The 21598-nt window shown below is 44.3% G+C and overlaps 2 protein-coding genes across 9 annotated transcripts in view; one reads left to right on the top strand and one right to left on the bottom strand.

Moving 5' to 3' along the window:
- GIPR (gastric inhibitory polypeptide receptor) overlaps positions 1-21598 on the bottom strand; it is a 130091-nt gene that overhangs the window by 30715 nt on the left and 77778 nt on the right. For all 7 annotated transcript variants that reach the window (XM_069985576.1, XM_069985574.1, XM_069985580.1 and 4 more), the window contains one exon: positions 360-432. In XM_069985576.1, coding sequence (XP_069841677.1) covers positions 360-401 — 42 coding nt within the window. In that variant the 5' untranslated portion in view covers positions 402-432. The remainder of the gene's footprint in view (positions 1-359; positions 433-21598) is intronic.
- EML2 (EMAP like 2) overlaps positions 1-21598 on the top strand; it is a 102431-nt gene that overhangs the window by 38438 nt on the left and 42395 nt on the right. For both annotated transcript variants that reach the window (XM_069985571.1, XM_069985570.1), the window contains exons 2-4: positions 372-456; positions 3063-3227; positions 13731-13802. The gene's annotated coding sequence lies outside the window, so the exon portion shown is untranslated. The remainder of the gene's footprint in view (positions 1-371; positions 457-3062; positions 3228-13730; positions 13803-21598) is intronic.

Raw genomic sequence — 21598 nt, 5'->3', positions numbered from 1 at the left:
TATTTTTATAGGAGATATATATATATATAACACATCACCTACACCACACATTACCTACATAACACATCACTAACACCGCAACCCATTACCTACATAACACATCACCTCCACACATTACCTACATAGCACAACATCGTTTTATCTTTCATTTTTTCCAATTATTTTTTATAGGAGATATATATATATATATATATATATATATATATATATATATATATATATAACAAAAATTCTAAGTTGGGTTGCCGTAGTGTAATAATGTCCGCCATATGTGCATTCCTTGTTATAGCATGCTCATATAATAGCAGTATACTCACTATACTTATACTTTGTTATAACAGAACAGATTATTATTTTACCTCCAACCACAGTAGAAGCAGCACAGTTCGCTGAGCCCACATTATGCGTGGACCGGATCGCTTCAGAACATTACTGCGGATACAAAACACATCGCAGGTGAGGGAAGGGGGTCATTCACTAAATGAAGGGGCCCTGCTGCTTCTCTAGCTCATGTGACTGAGGGAAAATGAGACTTTTTGAGGTGTAATGCTAGGATTTAAGGCTATTAGAAGTCTATTCATTTTGTATCATGACCAAACCTTCAGTGCTACACTAACTTATATATCTATTTATATGTTACATAACTTACACAGCTTATACCAAAACTTTGTTATTGAACTGTACTCATATAGATTAGTATGGCCTTTCATATCTGCTTATTTGAAACATATGTTGGTATTTACTGAAACCTGGTGACATCTTGTTTGAAGAATTGGTCATAGTTTAAAGTTGATATTCATTGCATTCTAGATATCACACTGCTCACTGCTGCCACCTCTGTCCATGTCAGGAACTGTCCAGAGCAGCAGCAAATCCCCATAGAAAACCTCTCCTGCTCTGGACAGTTTCTGACATGGACAAAGGTGGCAGCAGAGAGCACTGTGTCAGACTGGAAAGAATACACCTCTTCATGCAGGATATACAGCAGCAGATGTCAGTATTATGTATATTTATGTATATGTTGCACAGCTGTAATCATCTTCTGTATTGTATTTTGTGATTCTGTGCACCAATGAGAGACTCTTTCTTCCTTCCTATCTCTAGTCTCTTCTCTTCAATGCACTCTCTTCTCCACTCACAGAGGTTGTTACATACACCCTGTAGGAAGTAGTCACATGGGGAGAGGAACTGTAGACCCACACTTAGTCAGTTTTTTTTCTCTGATTCTCAGTGGAGCAAGACACACAGATCTGGCATCCCTGCTGAACTTAGGGCCCTATTCCACCGGACGATTATCGTTCAGATTATCGTTAAATCGTTCGAATCTAAACGATAATCGTTCGGTTGAAATGCAGTTAACGATTAACGACCAAACGAGAAATCGTTGATCACTTTATAAAACCTGGACCTATTTTTATCGTTGCTCGTTTGCAAAACGTTCACATTGAATAAGATGTTGTTCGGTCCTTCGCAGTAGATACGAACGCAAAAGCGAAGAAATAGCGAAGGAAAAAACGATCGCAAATACGATCATAAGTAACGATTATCATTCCATGGAAATAAGTGAACGTTTTCAGGTCTTTCGCAATAGCGGTCGTTTGAGATCGTTAATCGTTAACGATTATGCGAACAATAATCGTCCGGTGGAATAGGGCCCTTAGCCAGGAGCCTGGCTCTGCCAGATTCCCTGTCCGGGACAGACCAGCTGAAGTATACAGACACGTATGGAGAACGCAGAGACTCTCTTTCTTAAAGCAACATGTATAGTCACGCTACAGTGCGAAAACACTTAAGGAAGACAAGGCAGAGAACACCCTAACCCATGCCGTGAACATCTTTAAAAGTGCAGGACAGTGTCCTAAACTCAGGAACTGATCCGGATGGAGCAAAGCTACCACAAAGGTATACGTACTCTAGCTCACAGTGCAGGTGACACCGGGACACACTCGGACACTTAGCTCAACTCAGGTGACTAAGACTGGGGCTTGTGTCACCCTCGTAGGATAAGGAACTCAACACTACAGGGCAGAAGGTGGTTTATAGCGACAAAGATCGAAACATGGGCACAAGTTACACACAAGCTACACCGTCCTTGGGTCATTTCCCCTTTCTGTGGGTGGCGGTACCGACAGTCCGGGTGGGTCATCTCTCCACTCTGGACCACTGTGATAAGAGCCCAAGGGACCCCTCACAGCCCAGCAGGTCACCGACCATTGGGGAGCAATATAGCCAGACACTCTAAAAGCAGGTATACCACCACACCTGTGTGCTGAGTTAGCACTGGCACAACAACCTCCTAACTGGCTAGGCTATATTCCACCTATTCCACCGACCATCCATCATAGAAGTGGCGTCACACATAAGCATCTAGCAAGTAACTGGTCGCAGAGCTAACACAAAATGACAAAATAGCAGCACAGGAGAGACAAAATTAGGGGCAGAGTTCTACTAACACCATTAGTCACCCACTTTACCCTATGAGCCACTATTAGGCTTCCCCCTGTGTGCCCGCCGGCGGCCCCCCCCCCCCCTGCTTGGCTTGCCTCCCCTCCATGTGCCCCAGCTGCTGCCATCTTTCTTGATCCCTTTGCAGCATTGTTTAAGAATGTCTCTGTGCGCCCCGGTTGCTTCTGTCTTCCTTGTGTGTGTTACACTATGTGGCACTGTCTGAGCACTGATTTGCTTACATAGCGGTGTAGAGTGTACAGCGCACAGTGAAAGTGTTTATAGCGCTCGGCAGACACTCTCTCTGCTTTTTGATTAATTTTCTCCGTCATTGAAGGAGACAAATGAAAAATTTGGAGCCAGTAAATCTGCTGCCCACCAGACATCTTTATTTGGGTCCATCTGCTTTCTGGCATGGTGGCCGGACAAGATAATGCTGCGTGCTGAGATATTATGGCCGTAACCTGTGATTGCCGGGGGCACTCTTACTGTAATAGTGCATATACACAGAGATTTATCTGACAGATTATTGAAGCCAAAGCCAGGAATAGATCTGAAAAGAGGAGAAATCTCATTCTTTCCTTTGTGACCTGTTCTCTGTTTATATTCTGTTCCAGGGTTTGGCTTAAAAAAGTCTGTGGTGGCAGTCCAGGCTGAGAATAGCCGGGAAAGTGAGCAACTCCAATAGGATAAGACGTCCCCTATAGTCACTTATATCAGGTCTACAGCATCATCATAACCCGCAGAACACCAGGGTGATACTAGTGTGTGGCCACTATATGGTGAGATATATATCATTGTATAATGTTTGCATGAGGTGCAGTGTATTTTTGCTAAAATGGCAGTATGTGTGTATATGTATATATATATATATATATATATATATATATATATATATTATATATATATATATATATATATATATATATATATGACATGCAGTGTATGTATGTATCAGGGGCAGCATATGTATGTGTGAGGGATGGTATATGTTTGCATGTATGTATGCATGTATATACCTATCTATATCTATCAGGAGTAGTATATGTAAGTATATATGTATCAGGGCAGTATATGTTTGTATGTATCAGGGGCAGTATGTGTATATATATATATATATATATATATGTATATATATATATATATATATATATATATATATATATATATATATATATATATTTATTAGGGGCAGTATATGCACGAATACCACATAGTATATGTATGCATGTATGGATGTTTTACAAGCAGTATATGAATTTGTGAGGGGCAGTATATACATGTATGACATGCAATATCTTTATTATTTTTGGGGGGAATGAGGACAGTATAGAATAGTATTTATAGACAGTAAAAGTATGTATGAGATATAGTATATGTATGTAGATACTTGGAGGAAACTTCCATCAGACGTGGTTCAAGGTAAGTGAATGTAAACCTGCCTGGTATATACATATATCTATCCTAAGATAATAAGAAAGGAAATAATATAAGGGCAGACTAGATGTAGACATATGAATTGCAGTGTATGTATGTATGTATGTATGTATGTATGAGGAGTGGTATATGTATGCAAGGGGGCACTATATGTATGGGGTGCAGCATATATATTATGGGTAGTATATGTATATATGAGGGGCTGTATATACAACATATACACACATATAAACTACATACCTGACATATCTGAACATCCTCAGGTTGAGCGACACAAAGTCTTGGCGCGGTGATCTGTGCTGCACTCCTGCTGCTGCTCAGTGTAACTGAGGATCCTCAGAGCCGGAGGGAGGAGAGGTGTATGAGGAGGATCCATGTAATATACTGAGGGTGGGTCACAGCCTGACATATATACATGTATATACCCTCCTGGAGGAGAAGACAGCACTACTACTCCCATCAGTGGCCGTATACATGTATACACCCTGCTGGAGGAGAAGCCAGCACTACTACTCCCATCAGTGCCCATATACATGTATATACAACCTGCTGGAGGAGAAGCCAGCACTACTACTCCCATCAGTGCCCATATACATGTATACACTCTGCTGGAGGAGAAGACAGCACTACTCTCATCAGTGCTTAGATATATTTATATACAACCTGCTGAAGAAGACAGCACTACTACTCTCATCAGTGCCCATATACATGTATATACAACCTGCAGGAGGAGACAGCACTACTGCTCTCATCAGTGCTAATGCCGAAAACTACAGAATAATTTAGAGGAACTCATGTGAGAAACTAGGCTGATGTATCTGAAACATTATGCATAGTGCCATCCTGGTGTATCTAAGCCTCTCATGTGAGAAACTTGGCTGATGTATCTGAAATGTTATGCATAGTGCCATTCTGGTGTATCTAAGCCTCTCATGTGAGTTACTTACCTGATGCATCTAAAACTTTTATGTGTGTTGCTATCCTGGTGTATCTAAGCCTCTCATGTGAGATACTCTCCTGATGCATCTAAAATTTTTGTGTGTTACTATTCTGATGTATCTAAGTGTGGTGTCCTACCACGGGTGTTACTGCTATATACACCCTTCGTAAAAGTCTGTGCTTATTGTACTTGTGTGGTGATGAAAGTAGCACTAAAGTTTCTCCACTAGATGTCGCTCTATTTGTTATGTGTATTTGGAAGCTGCACAGCTGAAGTGTATAAAGGGTTATTATTTTTTTTGTGTGTCACACAAATCTGCAGACCAATAGGAATCTGTTCTTCTTCTCTGCTATCAGCTCTCTCTTTAATTCTTCTGTTGCACTCTTCACCCACTCACAGCGCACGTTAGTTACACTAGGGAAGGAAGTCACATGGGTGGAGGAAGTGTAAAGGTCTTTCCTGTTGGACATTGTGGAGAAAGGACGCAAGCTAGACAGCTCTCTACAGTGGCCCTATCTGGGCCCTGGCCCTCAGCCAGGTCCCCTACCAAGTCAGTCTTAGCTAGAACCTCATATGGGTAGGAAGCAAGACAGGACTCAGCTAACAAATTTCTTACTAGTAACGCTATACAGCACTATGCACTGGTAAACCCCTTCTAAGAGGGGACAAGTAAGAGACAACCTCAACCCACGCCGTTGACTAGGAGAATAACAGAGCAGGACAGTGTCCACAACAAAGCTACAGAAGCTAGGAACTGATCCAGATAGAGCAAAGTTGCTAGGAGCCTAAGAACTCTATCTTGCAGCGCGGTTGTCAGCAGGGAACCCTCAGCATTCCGCTAATCCCAGGTAACAGGGTCTGGGGCTTGTGTCACCCTTTATCGAGGTTCAGCCGAGTCTAGTGGCATAAGGTGGTGTAAAGACTAATCAAAGATCAATACACGGGCACAGGTGTTCTTTTCTTATTCTTCTTCTGAACAGTATTCTACCTCATCCTCCAACATCCCGGCAGAGCACAGTACTACTTGGGTTGAGACTCTCAAAACATCCTCCTCTCTACTACTCTGCTTCTTTGTATCACTCTCAGTATACGTATCCTACACTGCATTCCTACTACAGATTCGGTTGCTGTATTGTCACGTATTTGTCTGAAACTATTGTCAAGTGTATTACCAAGCGCTTTATCAAGAGAAACCTCATAATCGTGTAACCTTGCCTCAAGCACATTGACCACGCTTATTTAAGTTAAAAAGACTCTGTGGTTTTTCGCTTTCCACCACAGTACATCACCTAACTTTGGGACATTTCCCCTTTCTGTGGGTGGCAGTTCCGATAGTCCAGGAGGGTCACTACACCACTCTGGCCATCCGTGATTACACTAACCCAAGGGACCCCGTAGAAACCCTGCAGGACACTGACCACAGGGGAAAAAGGTACAACCGGCCTTGTCAAATAGAAGCAGGCGTGCCCTCACACCTGTGTGCCCAATCGGCACTGGCGTCACGCAGTAACACCCCAAGGATCGGCTGTATCTCGGCCAACCACCACTGGAGTGGAGTCACACATCACCACCTAGCAAGTGACCGTCTGCTCCTCAGATATAACATCACCCCGGGGGTACACCACATAAGCCTCATGTGAGATTCTATTCTGATAAATCTGAATTGTGTGGTGCTATTCTGATGTATCTAAGCCTCTCACGTATCATACTCTCCTTATGTGTCTTAACCTATCACATATGAGATTCTTGGGCACGATTTGTCTTTGTGTATCTAAGCCAATCACGTGTGATACTAACCCACTGAATCTAAGCTATTGCATGTGCGATCCTGTCCTCATGTGTGTGTGATACTGTTGGCTCACTCTCACTGTCTAATATGGATGTGATGCTTAGAGAGGTATGACAGAATACACCTCTGCTGATGTGCTGGGATGTTTAGGCAATATTTGCTGTATTGCACACACATCTCAGTATGGTGGAAGATAACAAAATGCACATGATGCCCATATCTGAAGCTCCAGGATTGGCGCAAACAGATCACTATGGACACTTATAGTTATATTATTATGGCATGCTGACTTTGCATTGCATGACGTGCAGTGCACCTCTGGATGTCACTTTACAGTCATCATGTTTAATAATCTTTAAAGTGTCACTGTCATCATAGAAAATTTTTGACTTGTTAGAGAGACTTGTCAAAAGTTTTGATCAGTCCGGCTCTGAGTGCTCGGACCTGTACCGTGAGAACAAGCAGATAGAAGACCGCAGCTCCAGCCTGTCCACCCCCTGGTCTGTGTCAGCATAATCACTCAGGCTCCATAGACTTACAATGACTATCGGTCGGAGCCCGACTGATCACGTGACACAGAGCCTGAGAGGTCCTCTTCCGAGTCATTCTCGGTACGAGTCTGCGCACTCAGACTCAGACCAATCAAAACTTTTTTTTATGGTGACAGTGACACCTATGGTGTGATACTTTCTGCTGATACACTGTATCTAATCCTAGCAGGTAGGATACTGTCCCTTGAGCTGTGTATCTAATCCTATCATGTGTAATACTTTCTGCTAAGCCTGTATATCTAATCGTATTGTGTGATGCACGCAGGACTACTCTCCCCATCAGGATCAGTAGTGTATCTGTCACATGAAGGTGTTGGCAGAGTTTGTGTACCCCACTGTGTGGTCTGGGCGTCTCTTTCGGGTGATGTTGTGATCGCGTCACATTATTGATCGGACGATCAATAGGTTATACAGAGACAATAATCATACTGGATCCCGCCAAGCACCGGCTGCCTCTGTGTACAGCTCGTCTGAGGTACACAGTCCTCCGTTTCCGGGACTCGCCTACATCATTCACCTGAGAGTCTCTCGTACCAAACACTTGTCACAATTTCATCATCTCATCCAACCATTAAACTCTTCAACTAGATTATATATCTAACGGTGAGAACCCCCAGACATATGAAAGCGAGTGCCCCCCCCCCCACCGATTGCAGGACGCAAGAAGCCTCCGACAATGTGGAGGCTACATTATGTGCATAGTATATGGATTACGTCTTTAGTGTTTACATTATTATACAGTCTATATACACTCAACGCTAAAGTTGTAGCACTGAGAGGGAGAAGTTGTGGAATGATGGAAATCACAGGATGGACAGGCATCCATGGATATAATTAAGAAAAAAAAAACATAGACAAAATATTTTATTATTAATATTTTATTGAGCAGCTCCCTACAGCCATTACACGCCAGCCCATGCCACATTATTAATGGTTGAGGATTCTCCTGCCAGGCTGAATATACCTGGGCACCCAAATCATCCAGATCCACTGCTGGCAGTTCCCTTTGACATAACCGATCAATGATGTCTTAGATGTGCTGGATGGGAGACAAGTCAGGATACGTTGCAGTTAGTGTTGAGCAGAATTGCCGAACTGGTGAGTTTTGGCAACGATCTCCGAACCTGAATGCTCAACATTTGACCCCCGGAGTCTGCACAAGATGGATGCCGGCCTCGGACTGCCAGGAAAAAATGGATACAGCCTATGGTCTATAGCTGTATCCCTAGGACGGTATCCAACTTCTCCAGACGCCCGGAGTCAACTGTTGAGCGTTCGGGTTCGGAGAACATTGCCAAACTTGACCAGTTCGGTAAGTCTGTTCAACACAAACTGGAGGCCATAGTGGTGTGTTTAGACCTGCTGCTCACAGTAGGACAAGCAACATGTTGTTTGAAAAATGGCCCCTTGGACATATCGGAAAAATTGTTGTACCACTGGATCCACAACCGGATCAATGTGTACCTGGAAGGAAGACTACTGGGGCCCTGGCTACTGTACATTGTGCCACCCCAAACCATAATCCGGGTAGTAGGACCAGGCTACTGTACATTGTGCCACCTCTCACCATAATCCTGTTAGTAGGACCAGGATACCGTACATTGTGCTATCCCTCACCAGAATCCTGATAGTAGGACAGGTGTGAGTGTGAATACGGCACCATAAAAAGCTTATTTACACATTTGTTAATGACTATATAAAACTTTCATAATGTCACAAAATATTACCATCATACAGTGACTGAATAATACCCCTAGATTATGACTAAATATTACCATCATATCCTGGTTGGATAATACTAACATGCAGTATTCGGTAACACCACCAAACACCAACCATTATACTGTGGATAGATAACACTGCCATACAGTTACTGGATGCCACCACTAAACCACCATACTTGTCATGTCCCATAATTTGGTTTTGTTTATTGACATGAGTCTGTTACACTGTATTGTTATGTGTTTGCCTCTTTAAGTTTGTCCCTCTGGTCTCCCTGTAACTCTTATGTAATAACTCCTCCCCTATCTGTGCTGGTGTGAGCCATCTTTCCTTTCACATGTGCTCTCAACCTGTGCACAATTCAGGCCTCCTGTCATCCATTTCACCTACTGTAATGAGTATTTTTAAAGATTTCCACTTGGAATCGTGCTCAGACCTCAGAGCATTGTTACCTTCATAAAGACCTCACAGCGGTGTTACCCCCAAACCACTCTCTAGAACACAGGCGTCAAACTCAGGGTCTCCAGCTGTTGCAAAACTACAATTCCCATCATGCCTGTACAGCCAAGGCTAAAGCCCTAGAATGTAACCCAATTAAATATATATTCCCAACATAGCTTTTTCAACCCAACTGAAAAAAAAGGAAATTTATTAACCAGGAAGAGAATCTGTCTATTCCTAAGGTGCCCTGCCCTTATCGACTAGCATTCTCAGCCAATGTTGCCCCAGCGACAGTATAGATAGAATTCAGCAAGCTGTCCTTTCCTGCAACCAAACAATCCCAACCCATCACTCCAAAGCAACAACGATTTTCTTAGTCAGCACACCTTCCTGCTAAGCCTTGTTAGCTGAGACGACGATAAGCCTATGGTGCTCTAGCTGATCCACTACTAGAGATGAGCGAACATGCTTGACTATCGCGGTACTCGAAAGTATTCGATACTCGAACAAATAGCGCATGGTGCTCAAATATCATTGATAGTCTCCTCCTCACATGTTTGGTGGCTCTGATTAGCCAATAAACATGCGGGGAAGGGGCTGGGAGGATAGCTGCTGTCATAGCATTCATTGGTCAGCTGCATCAGGTGACCTGGGTCTATATAGACCCAAGTCACCTTATGCTCGATTCACTTGCATTCTGTTACCTGACAGGGAGAGATGCTGGAGCAGGTGTGGTACTCTACTACTCGACCGGTAACGTGCTGAGATGTTGCTAGTGACGCCACTGCTGTGGGGGTTGGTCGGTGTAGGTGTACGGCTCAGCCAGAGATGGAAATGTTGTGACGCCAGTGCTAGTTCAGCACACAGGTGTGGTGTTACACCTGCTTTTATGTTATGGCTGGCTGTACTGTTTCCCAATGGTCGGTGACCTGCCAGGCTGTGATGGGTCCCTTGGGCTCCTGTCCTGAGTGGCAATTGACCCACCCGGACTATCGATACCGCCACCCACAGAAAAATGACCAAAGGTGTAACGGATGTGTATAGATGCTGGTAAAAAGATGACTGAGTCCCAGTAGAATAAATAAAACAGCTTTACTATACAGTCTCTTGGAAATACAGAACACTTCGGCAGTAAATAGCTTATCTGGACACAGACTTTAGTGTTTCACTGGATCTGTGCTGAGAGATACTGGTAAGTGCTGAACATAAGAGAGGTAGTGGTAGCGGCGCTTGTATAGTTTAGAGTTGAGGAGTGTAGAGGAGAGGAGTTTGTCAAGGGAGTCCCAACCCAATGTAGTATTGTGCTCTGCCGGAACTTGAGAAGAATACTTGAGACTTAAGAGAGAAAGAGATACTGTTTAGACTGTGTTGTCTGACCACCTTCTGCCCTACAGTGTCGAGTTAGCCGTCCTAATAGGGTGACACAAGCCCCAGTTGTGGTTACCTGGGTGAAGCTAAGTGTCGGAGGTTTCCCAGTTTCACCTGCACTACGAGATATAATACGTAAACCTTCGTTATGGTAGCTTTGATTTATCCAGGCTAGTTCCTCTGTAGCTCAGAATACTGACCTGCACTTTGTAGAGATGTTCTTGGCGTGGGCTGGCCTAATCCCCGCCTTGTCCGCCTTGTAGTTTCTAGCACTGCATAGTTGAAGGAGATAGACTGGAGAAATTAAGTGTCTTTAGCTGGTTCATACATGTGTGTCTCAGACTCGCCAACACAACTGGACTGTCCCAGACAGGGGTCCTGGCAGAGCCAGGCCCTGGCTTAACGAGAATCTGAGGAAACTGAAGCTACACTTACTCCCACCAAGTGACTACTTCCAGCAGGGATATGTGAAAGCCCCTGTGAGTGGTGGAAAGGAACGTGTGCAAGAAAAGAAGAAATGTGATAGGTTACTTAAGAAGAGTATCTCCATTGGACAATAAAATACGTAACAGAGAAGGAGCAGTAACCCTTTGTTCACTATAGCTGTTCAATAGATATAAGTTTACATACAAAACACTGACATCTAGTGGGGAAATAACAAATTACCTTCATCACCACCAGCTTTGAGTGGAATGGCTTTTGCGACAGGTGTGGCATAAGAAACACCCGTGCTGGGACACCACACAGGGACAGAGCAAGTGTAGGGTTTAGACTGGATAGTTAGGTAGGCGATTAGCTTCAAAACTTACCCAACAGTCTTTTTAAAAGGGTTATCCAGCGCTACAAAAATATGGCCACTTTTCCCCCTACTGTTGTCTCCCGTTCAGGTGCGGTTTGCAATTAAGCTCCATTAAAGGGGTTATCCAGCGCTACAAAAACATGGCCACTTTTCCCCTACTGTTGTCTCCAGTTCAGGTGCAGATTGCAATTAAGCTCCATTTACTTCAATGGAACTGAGTTTCAAAACCTGCACCCAATCTGGAAACAACAGTAGGGGGAAAGTGGCCATGTTTTTGTAGCGCTGGATAACCCCTTTAATTAATAGTGAGTGTGACTGAACGAGCTTTCCATACAGTATACCAATAGTGTAAGGAATATTATAGTGGTATATAGCTGGTAGAAGTTGTCAGTTCTATCCACATTTCACATCTATACTAAAGTCCTCTTTAGGGCTAGAAAAAAAAAAAACATCTGGCATTCCAGTACTGGTGACTGAGTATACGCTGATGTGTACTACTTGTATTTCGATGATAAACAAAATATGGGGAAAAAATAGTGTAAAGGGACGGGGACATGGGCGAGGATGGTGTATTTTGAGTTCCCCCTTGGAAATTAAGGGGCGTAGAATGATTTCTCCGAACTTTGTTAGTGTTTGCTAACTCTTTTTCCCATTTTAAATTGAATTTTATTTTGGGGCAGGTGCGCAATATTGTCAGTATGTGAAAATGTCATAATTCAGAAAGTTGGGAGTCTTTAATGTATCCATGCATTCTACCCCTGCTTGAGTCGCCCATTGACTTGTGGGATTTGTTACTTGAATCGAGTATCGGAAAAACAAGCATTCAAGCATTTTAGTATTTGCTCATCTCTACCTACTACACAACATGTTTACAGGTACTTCATCACACTTTTCCAGCATATGCCACCAGGCCTGACAAGCCAATCACAGGTCTTTCAGATACCACATGTAGACCATAAGTCTTTGCTCGGTCTACTCTTATAGTAGCTGCTCCCATGACCCTCCAATCAGCGTTGAGCACAGAATTCCTGAGTCGTAGCATAAACCCCATGTTAGTGCCAGGCTCTTCTTGCTCAGCGCTCATGAATACACGCTCTCTTGTTAGTTAATAGCTCAGCACTGGTGCCCCCGTGTCCTGCAGCCACCCGCCTGGCCCTGGGCTGTGGTCAGACATGACCGGACACACACAGAAGATCCTGGACTTGGAGGATGTGGAATTGGTAATGAAATTACTCAGAGGAAACTTTCAGGTGTCATCTGTTTCTGTCTCATCTGCTGTGTAGTTAGCGCTCCCCTGAGAGACTCCTCCACCAGACGGGGGAGGGGGGCTATGTCACCAGAAGAAGCGGGGACCCCAACATAATAACTCTCAATGGGTGATGTAGACTGCTCCTTCACAGACAATGGAGAGGGCTCATTCCTATAAGTGGCTGTTTTACACTAAGAGCAGTGTAGGTAGAAAACAATCCCATTATAAGATAAGTGACTCTAAAAAGGCTCTATTCACATTTATTGGAGAGACAGAGGAGGGGAGAGCGCTGTGAAATGTATGAGATATGAGATTAATATGCAGAGGAAAACATAGGGACCAGCTGTTAATCAATAAAATCCAGTGTTTTATTCAGTACCATTGCCCCAGGTATATAACACCAGCCTGACCAGTGCAGTTGTATATACAGGTATTAGTAATAGAGCGGGTTGTAGTATATCGCTCACTGATACCAGCCTGGTGCTGTAATAGGATCCACAGCTCCTTAGCCATGAAGTGGAGACCAGCGTTAGCGGGGTCACGGATTGCAGAAAAGTCTACTCACTCCATAACGGCAGAGACCAAACCTCATCTAGTATCAGCACAAAGATTGTGCCCACTGGGAGCTTCATGGCTGAGCAGCTGCATGCAGGCCTTACATCACCAAGCACAATGCCAGGTGTGAGATGGAGAGGGGTTAAGCCGCCAACACTGGACTCTGGAGCAGAGGAGACATATTCTATGTGGTGTCTGATGGATCACACTTCTCTACCTGGTGTCTGATGGAGGAGTCTGGGTTTGATGAATGCCAGGAGAATGTCACCCGCCTGACTGCACTGTGCCCGCTGTAAGGTTTGGTGGAGAAGGGATGATGCTATGGAGTGTTCTTCACAGGTCAGCCTAAGCACCTTAGTTCCAGTAAAAGGAAATCCTAATGTTCAGTGCCAAGACATTATTTTGATTGTGAGTGATTACTTTGACTCTTATAGGAAGAATGAAGTATGAGACAACAGGAGGCATGAGAACAAAGGACTTACAAAGACATACAGTGGAGGACTAAGGTATGAAACTACACAGAAATAGTGAGGTATGAGGATCTGCAGTATCCCAGTACTGATCCTTCTTCCTACAGTTACTGGTTGCAATATGGTTTCGGTCCTGGCATGTATTGTGAATTCACTTCTTTGCTGACATCTAGTGTCAGATATTTGTAAATGCATGTGAGAATGGTCCTACACAAAACATTGGTACATACAGATAAGGTGTAATTTGCTAGTGTGGGGAGGATCCTCCCTAGCCCTGCTTGCCTCTTAGCTACACCTGGTTTTGACCATTTGACCGCTTTAGTTTTATGTTGCCAGCTCTGGGGCTAAACACATGCTATAGAGCTCTGTTAGTACCTCAAGCTATTCAGATGCAAGTTGGTTAGATACCTGCCAGTACCGCAAGCTGAAGAGAAGTAGGCTAGCTAAGCATGGTTGGTCCTAACCTGGGAACACTTATCTCGTGGAATTCTGTAATCTATTGACTCCTGGTGAACTTTCAGGTCCCAAATAAGGTGATTACAAGTTATTATACTGGCTCTGAGAGTATATACTGAGTCAGAGGATGAGCTTCACAACAGCCTCTTCTGTTTCTGGTACCTGCAGGGGCTTTAGGACACAGGAGGAGGGAGGTGTGAGAGCACACAGGAGGAGAGAGGTGTAAGGACACACAGGAGGAGCGAGGTACTGTATGAGAACACACAAGAGGAGCGAGGTATGAGAGCACACAGGAGGAACGAGGTATGAGAGCACACAGGAGGAGCAAGATATGAGAGCACACAGGAGGAGCGAGGTATGAGAGCACACAGTAGGAGCGAGGTATGAGAGCACACAGGAGGAGCGAAGTATGGGAGCACACAGGAGGAGCGAGGTATGAGAGCACACAGGAGGAGCGAGGAATTAGAGCACACAGGAGGAGCGAGGAATTAGAGCACACAGGAGGAGCGAGGTATGGGAGCACACAGGAGGAGCGAGGTATGGGAGCACACAGGAGGAGCGAGGTATGGGAGCACAAAAGAAGGGGGACACAAGAGGAGTGAGGTGTGAGAGCACACAGTAGGAGCGAGGTATGAGAGCACACAGGAGGAGCGAGTTATGAGAGCACACAGGAGGAGCAAGGTATGAGAGCACACAGGAGGAGCGAGGTATGGGAGCACACAGGAGGAGCGAGGTATGGGAGCACACAGGAGGAGCGAGGTATGGGAGCACAAAAGAAGGGGGACACAAGAGGAGTGAGGTGTGAGAGCACACAGTAGGAGCGAGGTATGAGAGCACACAGGAGGAGCGAGGTATGAGAGCACACAGAAGGAGCAAGGTACTGTTTGAGAGCACACAGGAGGAGCAAGGTACTGTTTGAGAGCACACAGGAGGAGCGAGTTACTGTTTGAGAGCACACAGGAGGAGCGAAGTACTGTATAAGAGCACACAGGAGGGGGCGGTATGAGAGCACACAGGAGGAGCGAAGTACTGTATAAGAGCACACAGGAGGGGGCGGTATGAGAGCACACAGGAGGAGTGAGGTGCTGTATAAGAGCACACAGGAGGGGGCGGTATGAGAGCACACAGGAGGAGGGAGGTATGAGAGCACACAGGAGGAGCGAGTTACTGTTTGAGAGCACACAGGAGGAGCGAAGTACTGTATAAGAGCACACAGGAGGGGGCGGTATGAGAGCACACAGGAGGAGGGCGGTATGAGAGCACACAGGAGGAGGGAGGTACTGTATAAGAGCACACAAGAGGTCGGAGAGCACACAGGAGGCGTGAGGTATGAGAATACAGAAGAATTATTGAGAGAGAGAGAGCCTTGCAGCGGTGGAGTCCTGGGTTCAAATCCCACCAAGGGCAACATCTGCAAAGAGTTTGTATGTTCTCCGTGTATGCGTGGGTTTCCTCCGGGTACTCCGGTTTCCTCCCAAAAACATACCTCCTCCCTGCCTTTCTGCACCCCCCCCCCCCCTCACATACGGCAGGTACCCAAAGAGGGGAGAATCTGCGTCTTCTCCTTGGCGTAGGCCGCGGGCGCAAGGTTCATTAATGCCCTCCTATGTTTACTCAGCTGTACCGTTACACCCTACCAGGGACTAATGTGGTGCAACCGGTCACTTGCCAGATGGCGAAGTGTGACTCCACTGCAGTATTGGTTAGTCGGGGAATAGCTCAGCCAGATGTTATGTTGTTGTGACGCCAGTGCCGGTTGGGCACACAGGTATGATGGCACACCTGCTTTTAGTTTAGTGAGGCTAGCTATACCCTTTCCCCTGTGGTCAGTAACCTGCCGGGCTATTTGGGGGTCGCTTGGGTGCTTATCACCGTGGTCCTGAGAGGACTTGTGACCCACCCGGACTATTGGTACTGCCACCCACAGAAAGGGGAGATGACCCAAGGAAGGTGCAATGACTGTGTAGGTGCTTGGACAAGAATCACAGAGTCCCGTTACAATAAATAAACTCTTCTGTACTGCAGGAGTACTTGATACAGTGATACACAATAGGCTTTTGGCTAATAAGATATCTTGGACTTTAGAAACCAGATCTGTGCTGAGAGCTTGAAAGAGAGTACAGCCGTGCTGACTGAGCTGCGTGCTGAGAGGTAGAATGAGTTTAGAGAAGTAGAGAAGAGGATGTCGAGAGAGTCCGGAACTTGAGAAGTAGAATAGATAGAAATACTTGAAAGTAGAGAGAATACTTGTGCCCGTGTTTTGACTCTTTTGGTCTTCGCACAACCTATTGCCCACCAGTGTCGGGCGACCCATCCTAGAGGGTGACACAAGCCCCAGACCTTGTTACCTGGGATGAGCAGAGTGGCCAAGGTTTCCTGGTGACACCACCGCTGCGAGATAGAGTACGTAGGCTTCTAGCAACTTTGCTCTATCCGGATCAGTTGTTATTTCTTTAGGGTACTGTCCTGCACTTTTAGACTTGTTCACTGTTGGGCTGGGATGATCCCTGATTTGTCTCTCTAAGTGTGCGTTCAGCACTGCATAGTGTGTAGAAGTGCTGCTTTCAAGAAACGGTTGCCTGTTCCCATGTGCGTCTGTCCACTATCACACCTCAGACTACACTGGACACTGACTAGTTGTGTCATGCCTCTTCCTCTCCCTATGTTACAACTTTCTACAGCATATGTGGCATGTGCTGTGAGTGAGTGACAAGAGAGTGCAAAAGAAGAAAGGAGAAAGAAGATAGGTGGAAAAGAGAAAGAGCTCTCATTGGTGCACTTATCACAAAGACAATAACCCTTTAACTGCTAAAGCTGTGCAATACTTAGGCATACGGTACATATACTAGCGACATCTAGTGGTCAAACATAGGTAATACTTTACTACCACTGATACTTTGAAGTACAGGCTTTTGCGAGGGGTGTAAAGACAAGTAACACCCGTGGTGGGACACCACACTAACTTCTACCTATTAATAGACGTGTTTGGGACCTAGGGGGGCTTATACCACTCCGAGCAGCAGAATAAAGGCAACACCTAGCACCTCTGGATTTCCACATGAGGACACGCAGAGGAGATATGAGGACTCACAGTGGAGACGTGAGGTATTAAGAGCACATGCAAAGAAAAAGGGAGAGGGAAAGCATAGGGTAAAAAAGTAAGGCGCACACTTGTAATAACAAAATATAAATAAGCTTTATTAGTACCGGCTACACAAAAAGAGATTAAAAACATTAAAAACCAAAAGACGGCATCCTCCTATGATGTGGGAGGTTGCTACCTGCTACATAGATAAGCTCAATAAGCCATGAGAGGACTACAAAAAAATATATATAGATGCATAAGCAAAAGAGATGACAAACAATTTGAAAAATAAATAATACCAACTGAGAGTGTGAAAGTCCCTATGTGGCAGGAAAGATGGTAACCCCACGCGTATCGCCGCTCCGGGCGGCTTCGTCAGGAGTGGGTGACTAGTGTGAATAAGCCGGCATATATACCTGATCTAATGAGTGTCCCATGACATGATTGTCAGACCGTCCGGGAGTCGGCGTGCGGAAGTGCAGACTGCGGCTGCGCAAAAAGGCGGGTAAGGCGACAGCCAATCAACAACCACGCCGTGCTCTGGAAATGAGTCACGTGGTGTCGACCAGCATGTAATGTCATGTGACAAGCCATGGTGACGTAACCAAGTCTCGCGTAATCCCATGTGGTGTCATGTAACATGCCGCAAAAAACGTAGTAAGGTGTAGAGGGGCGGTATTGGGACTATATACATAACCCGCCTCCTAATTAAGTAAGAGCGCAGCAGGAACAAACATTATAAACCACAGTCAGGGAAAAAATACCTAAACAAAACACGCCACCTAGTGGCAGTCACAAAAATAATAAAACTGGAGATAATTACGCTGGCCATACACAAAATAAGACTAAAATAAACACATATTGCAATACCCCACAAAAATAAACTAGACCATACACATTAAGAACAGTAAGCATATATAATGTGATGTAATATATATATAGGGAACCCAAACCATGTATTAGCATAATAAAAAAAAAAAAAAAAATATTAATAAATAAAAATAAATAAATATAAAAAACGTGTGGCCACACATCGGGTTCCGGGACCATACCAACGCAACAAACGCCGCTAACCGCCACCCACGACCCTGATGCCAACCAACTACAGATAATCAATTTAAGCAAATACACGCTGTCTGAAAATGAGAGGTCAGTTTTACAACGCGGTCTTACATTCTCACCCATGCAGCCTTTGGATAAGTTCACGGTCATTAAAGATCTCTACTTTTTTTGCAGGAAACTTACACTCCGCATGTTACATTTATATCCCTCGGTGAGGACAGGAGCAGTGGACACAGACCAACGGGTCTTACAGGACTTGTTAGAGCTACTTGAGGAAAATGAAAACCCTACAGGTATGGTTGAGCATCACTCATTTCCACATAGAGCTCGTTCTAAGTCCATACCCTCCTTTGCCCTATTCCCTGCCATCCAATCATTCTTTCAGGTGGTTAGCCGGGACGTTAAATGTCTTCCAACCGACAGACACATGGCACAAAATCTCTCCTCTGGGGAAAGAGCGGCTATCAGATCTTTACAATCACAGTCGGAATTTTTGGTGAAGGAGGCGGACAAAGGGGGCAACGTGGTGCTGTGGCCAATTCATATGTACATTACTGAAGCCATGCGGCAACTTACCAATACCAGGTATTACTCACTGTTGCCCTCTGATCCCACCGCAGTTTTCCAACGCAAATTCTATGACCTTTTGGACACAGCCAAACATCATGGGATTATTCTGCAGCGTGAATTTGATTATCTGTGGGTGAAACATCCAGTGGTGGCGACATTGTACATGTTACCCAAAATACACAAGAACCTGATATCACCACCTGGACGCCCTATAGTGGCGGGAATTGGTAGTCTCACTGAAAAGGCATGTGTATATGTTGACTTCTTCTTACAACCACTGGTTCTTAAACTAGACTCCTATCTCAGGGATTCTATGCACCTGATACAGATCCTTACTGATTGTTCCCTCCCTCCAGGTACTCTCCTCATTACATGCGACGTGGAAGCACTATACACAAATATATCACATGAGGATGGTATCCAGGCGACTACCTACTTCTTGGATAAAATGGTGGAACATGACCGTCGACACGATTCGTTCCTTATTGAATTACTGTCCTTCATCCTGAAACACAACTACTTTACGTTTGACGGTAAGTTTTACAGACAGGCATCTGGCACGGCTATGGGTGCACGCTGCGCCCCCTCCTATGCCAACCTCTTTTTAGGTTGGTGGGAGGAGGCGCACGTGTACCCTTGCCCCCGTTTTCAGGAGAAGGTTGTGAAATGGCATCGTTTCATTGAGGATATTGTGTTCCTCTGGTCAGGTACATTAGAAGAAGCAGAGGACTTCATCCGGGAACTGAATAACAATGACCATAACATTGTCTTGACCCACCACATCTCGACCAGTATGGTCCAATTCTTGGATTTGGAGTTGAAGCTGGAGGACGGCCGAATTAAGACATCATTGCATCGAAAGGAAACAGCTACCAACAGTCTACTAAGTTTTGACAGCTTCCACCCATTTCATACCAGGAGAGGCATCCCAGTGGGTCAGTTTCAACGAATCCGCCGCAATTGCACTAGTATGCAAGATTTTCAACATCATGCTCGGGATTTGACGACCAGATTCAAGGCCAGAAAATATCCGCATAAAATTATTTCATCAGCTTTCCAAAGAGCGCGAAATACAGAACGGTGCGACCTTCTCCAACCACGCAATAGACATCAGGATGACTCTTTGAGGTTCATTACAGTGTATAACAATCAATGGCAGGATATTATTCGTATTCTTGGACAGAACTGGAAAATACTACGGGCGGATGCTAGGATTTCGGACAATATACCCATCAAACCAGTGATTACTGCCAAACGGGCACCAAACCTACGGGATAAACTGACACGCAGTCACTTTGTGCGACCCAAAACCACTTTGGGCACTGGACAACGTATAACCGGTAGCTATTCTTGCGGCCAATGCAATATCTGCCAATACATGTCAAACTGTGACCACTTCGTGAATCCCTCGGATGGGGCAAGATATAATCTGAAGGATTACATCAACTGTCGAACGAGACAGGTAATTTATGCACTCACCTGTCCCTGTAATAAGGCATATGTCGGTCAGACTACACAAGAGCTCCGGAAACGTATCCAAAAACACATCTCTACTGTTAATTTAGCAGCTAGAGATGCTCGACAGGGTAAGTTACTTACCTCTGTGGCCTCTCATTTTTTACAGGCACATGGTGGTTCTGCTCAGGGTCTGCGAGTCTTTGGCTTGGAAAAGATTGCTCTAGGCATTCGATCCGGTGATGCTGCTAATCAACTATTAAGAAGAGAGTCACGTTGGATCTTCTTACTGAACTCGGTGAGTCCCATTGGCCTAAATGAGGAATTGCTATTCACAGGTTTTTTAGGGTAAAAAATAAATATTTTTTTTTTTTTTTTTTTTTGTATGTATGTTGCTACTTATTTTATGCATCTCATTATGGATTCTTTATACACATTTAATTAAGTGGCACACCACGTTTTTCTCACTTCCATTCTTTAACTCACTTCTTGATTCATACATCACTCACTCTCACTTCTAGTGTCATTCACTTTACACACATCTACACGCATTTGCTCATCTATAATATTTTATATTTTTTTTTTTTTTTTTTTTTTTTTTTCTCTCGCTCGGCTTTTGTGTGGGTTTTTCTGTGTGTGTTTTTTGTTTCACTCATTGCTTCTTTTTCACTGATGTGGGTTTTTTTTTTTTTTTTCTCTCTCTCTCTTTCAGCATTTTCACCTCATATTCACACACCACATGTGCTCAGCTATGTTTACATGCACTTTTACACTTCATGCACTTTATACACCTCATGCACTCACATCACCATCTCTTTTGTCATGTTTTTATAATAAACAACAACACAGACTAAAATATACCTTATACCAATTATACATACAATTTTATTTAAAAATAACTAATAAATTTTTTTTTTTTTTTTTTTTTTTTTAATTATTATTAATTACTAATCTTTGAATTACCCTAGATATATGGCCCTCTTTTTCTATCCCGGATTGGACGATGCAATTGTCCCATGAAAGCCGTATACAGTACAACATCCGTCTATATCATGAGCTTGTTCCTCCGTGAATAAATCTACATCAAGCGTAGAAGAGCCCTAACCAGTGTTCTTTTCTTCATATCGAGATAAACTTTGCTGTGAAACTATAAAATTTGCCCCCCCCACGTACTCTTGTGGAGATAGGTTTTGTTGTTTTTTTG

This window comes from Dendropsophus ebraccatus, chromosome 10 (assembly GCF_027789765.1).
Source record: "Dendropsophus ebraccatus isolate aDenEbr1 chromosome 10, aDenEbr1.pat, whole genome shotgun sequence".
In the NCBI taxonomy this organism is placed as follows: domain Eukaryota; kingdom Metazoa; phylum Chordata; class Amphibia; order Anura; family Hylidae; genus Dendropsophus; species Dendropsophus ebraccatus.
Note: the sequence above shows the minus strand (reverse complement) of the source record. Positions and strands in the feature narration are given on the sequence as shown.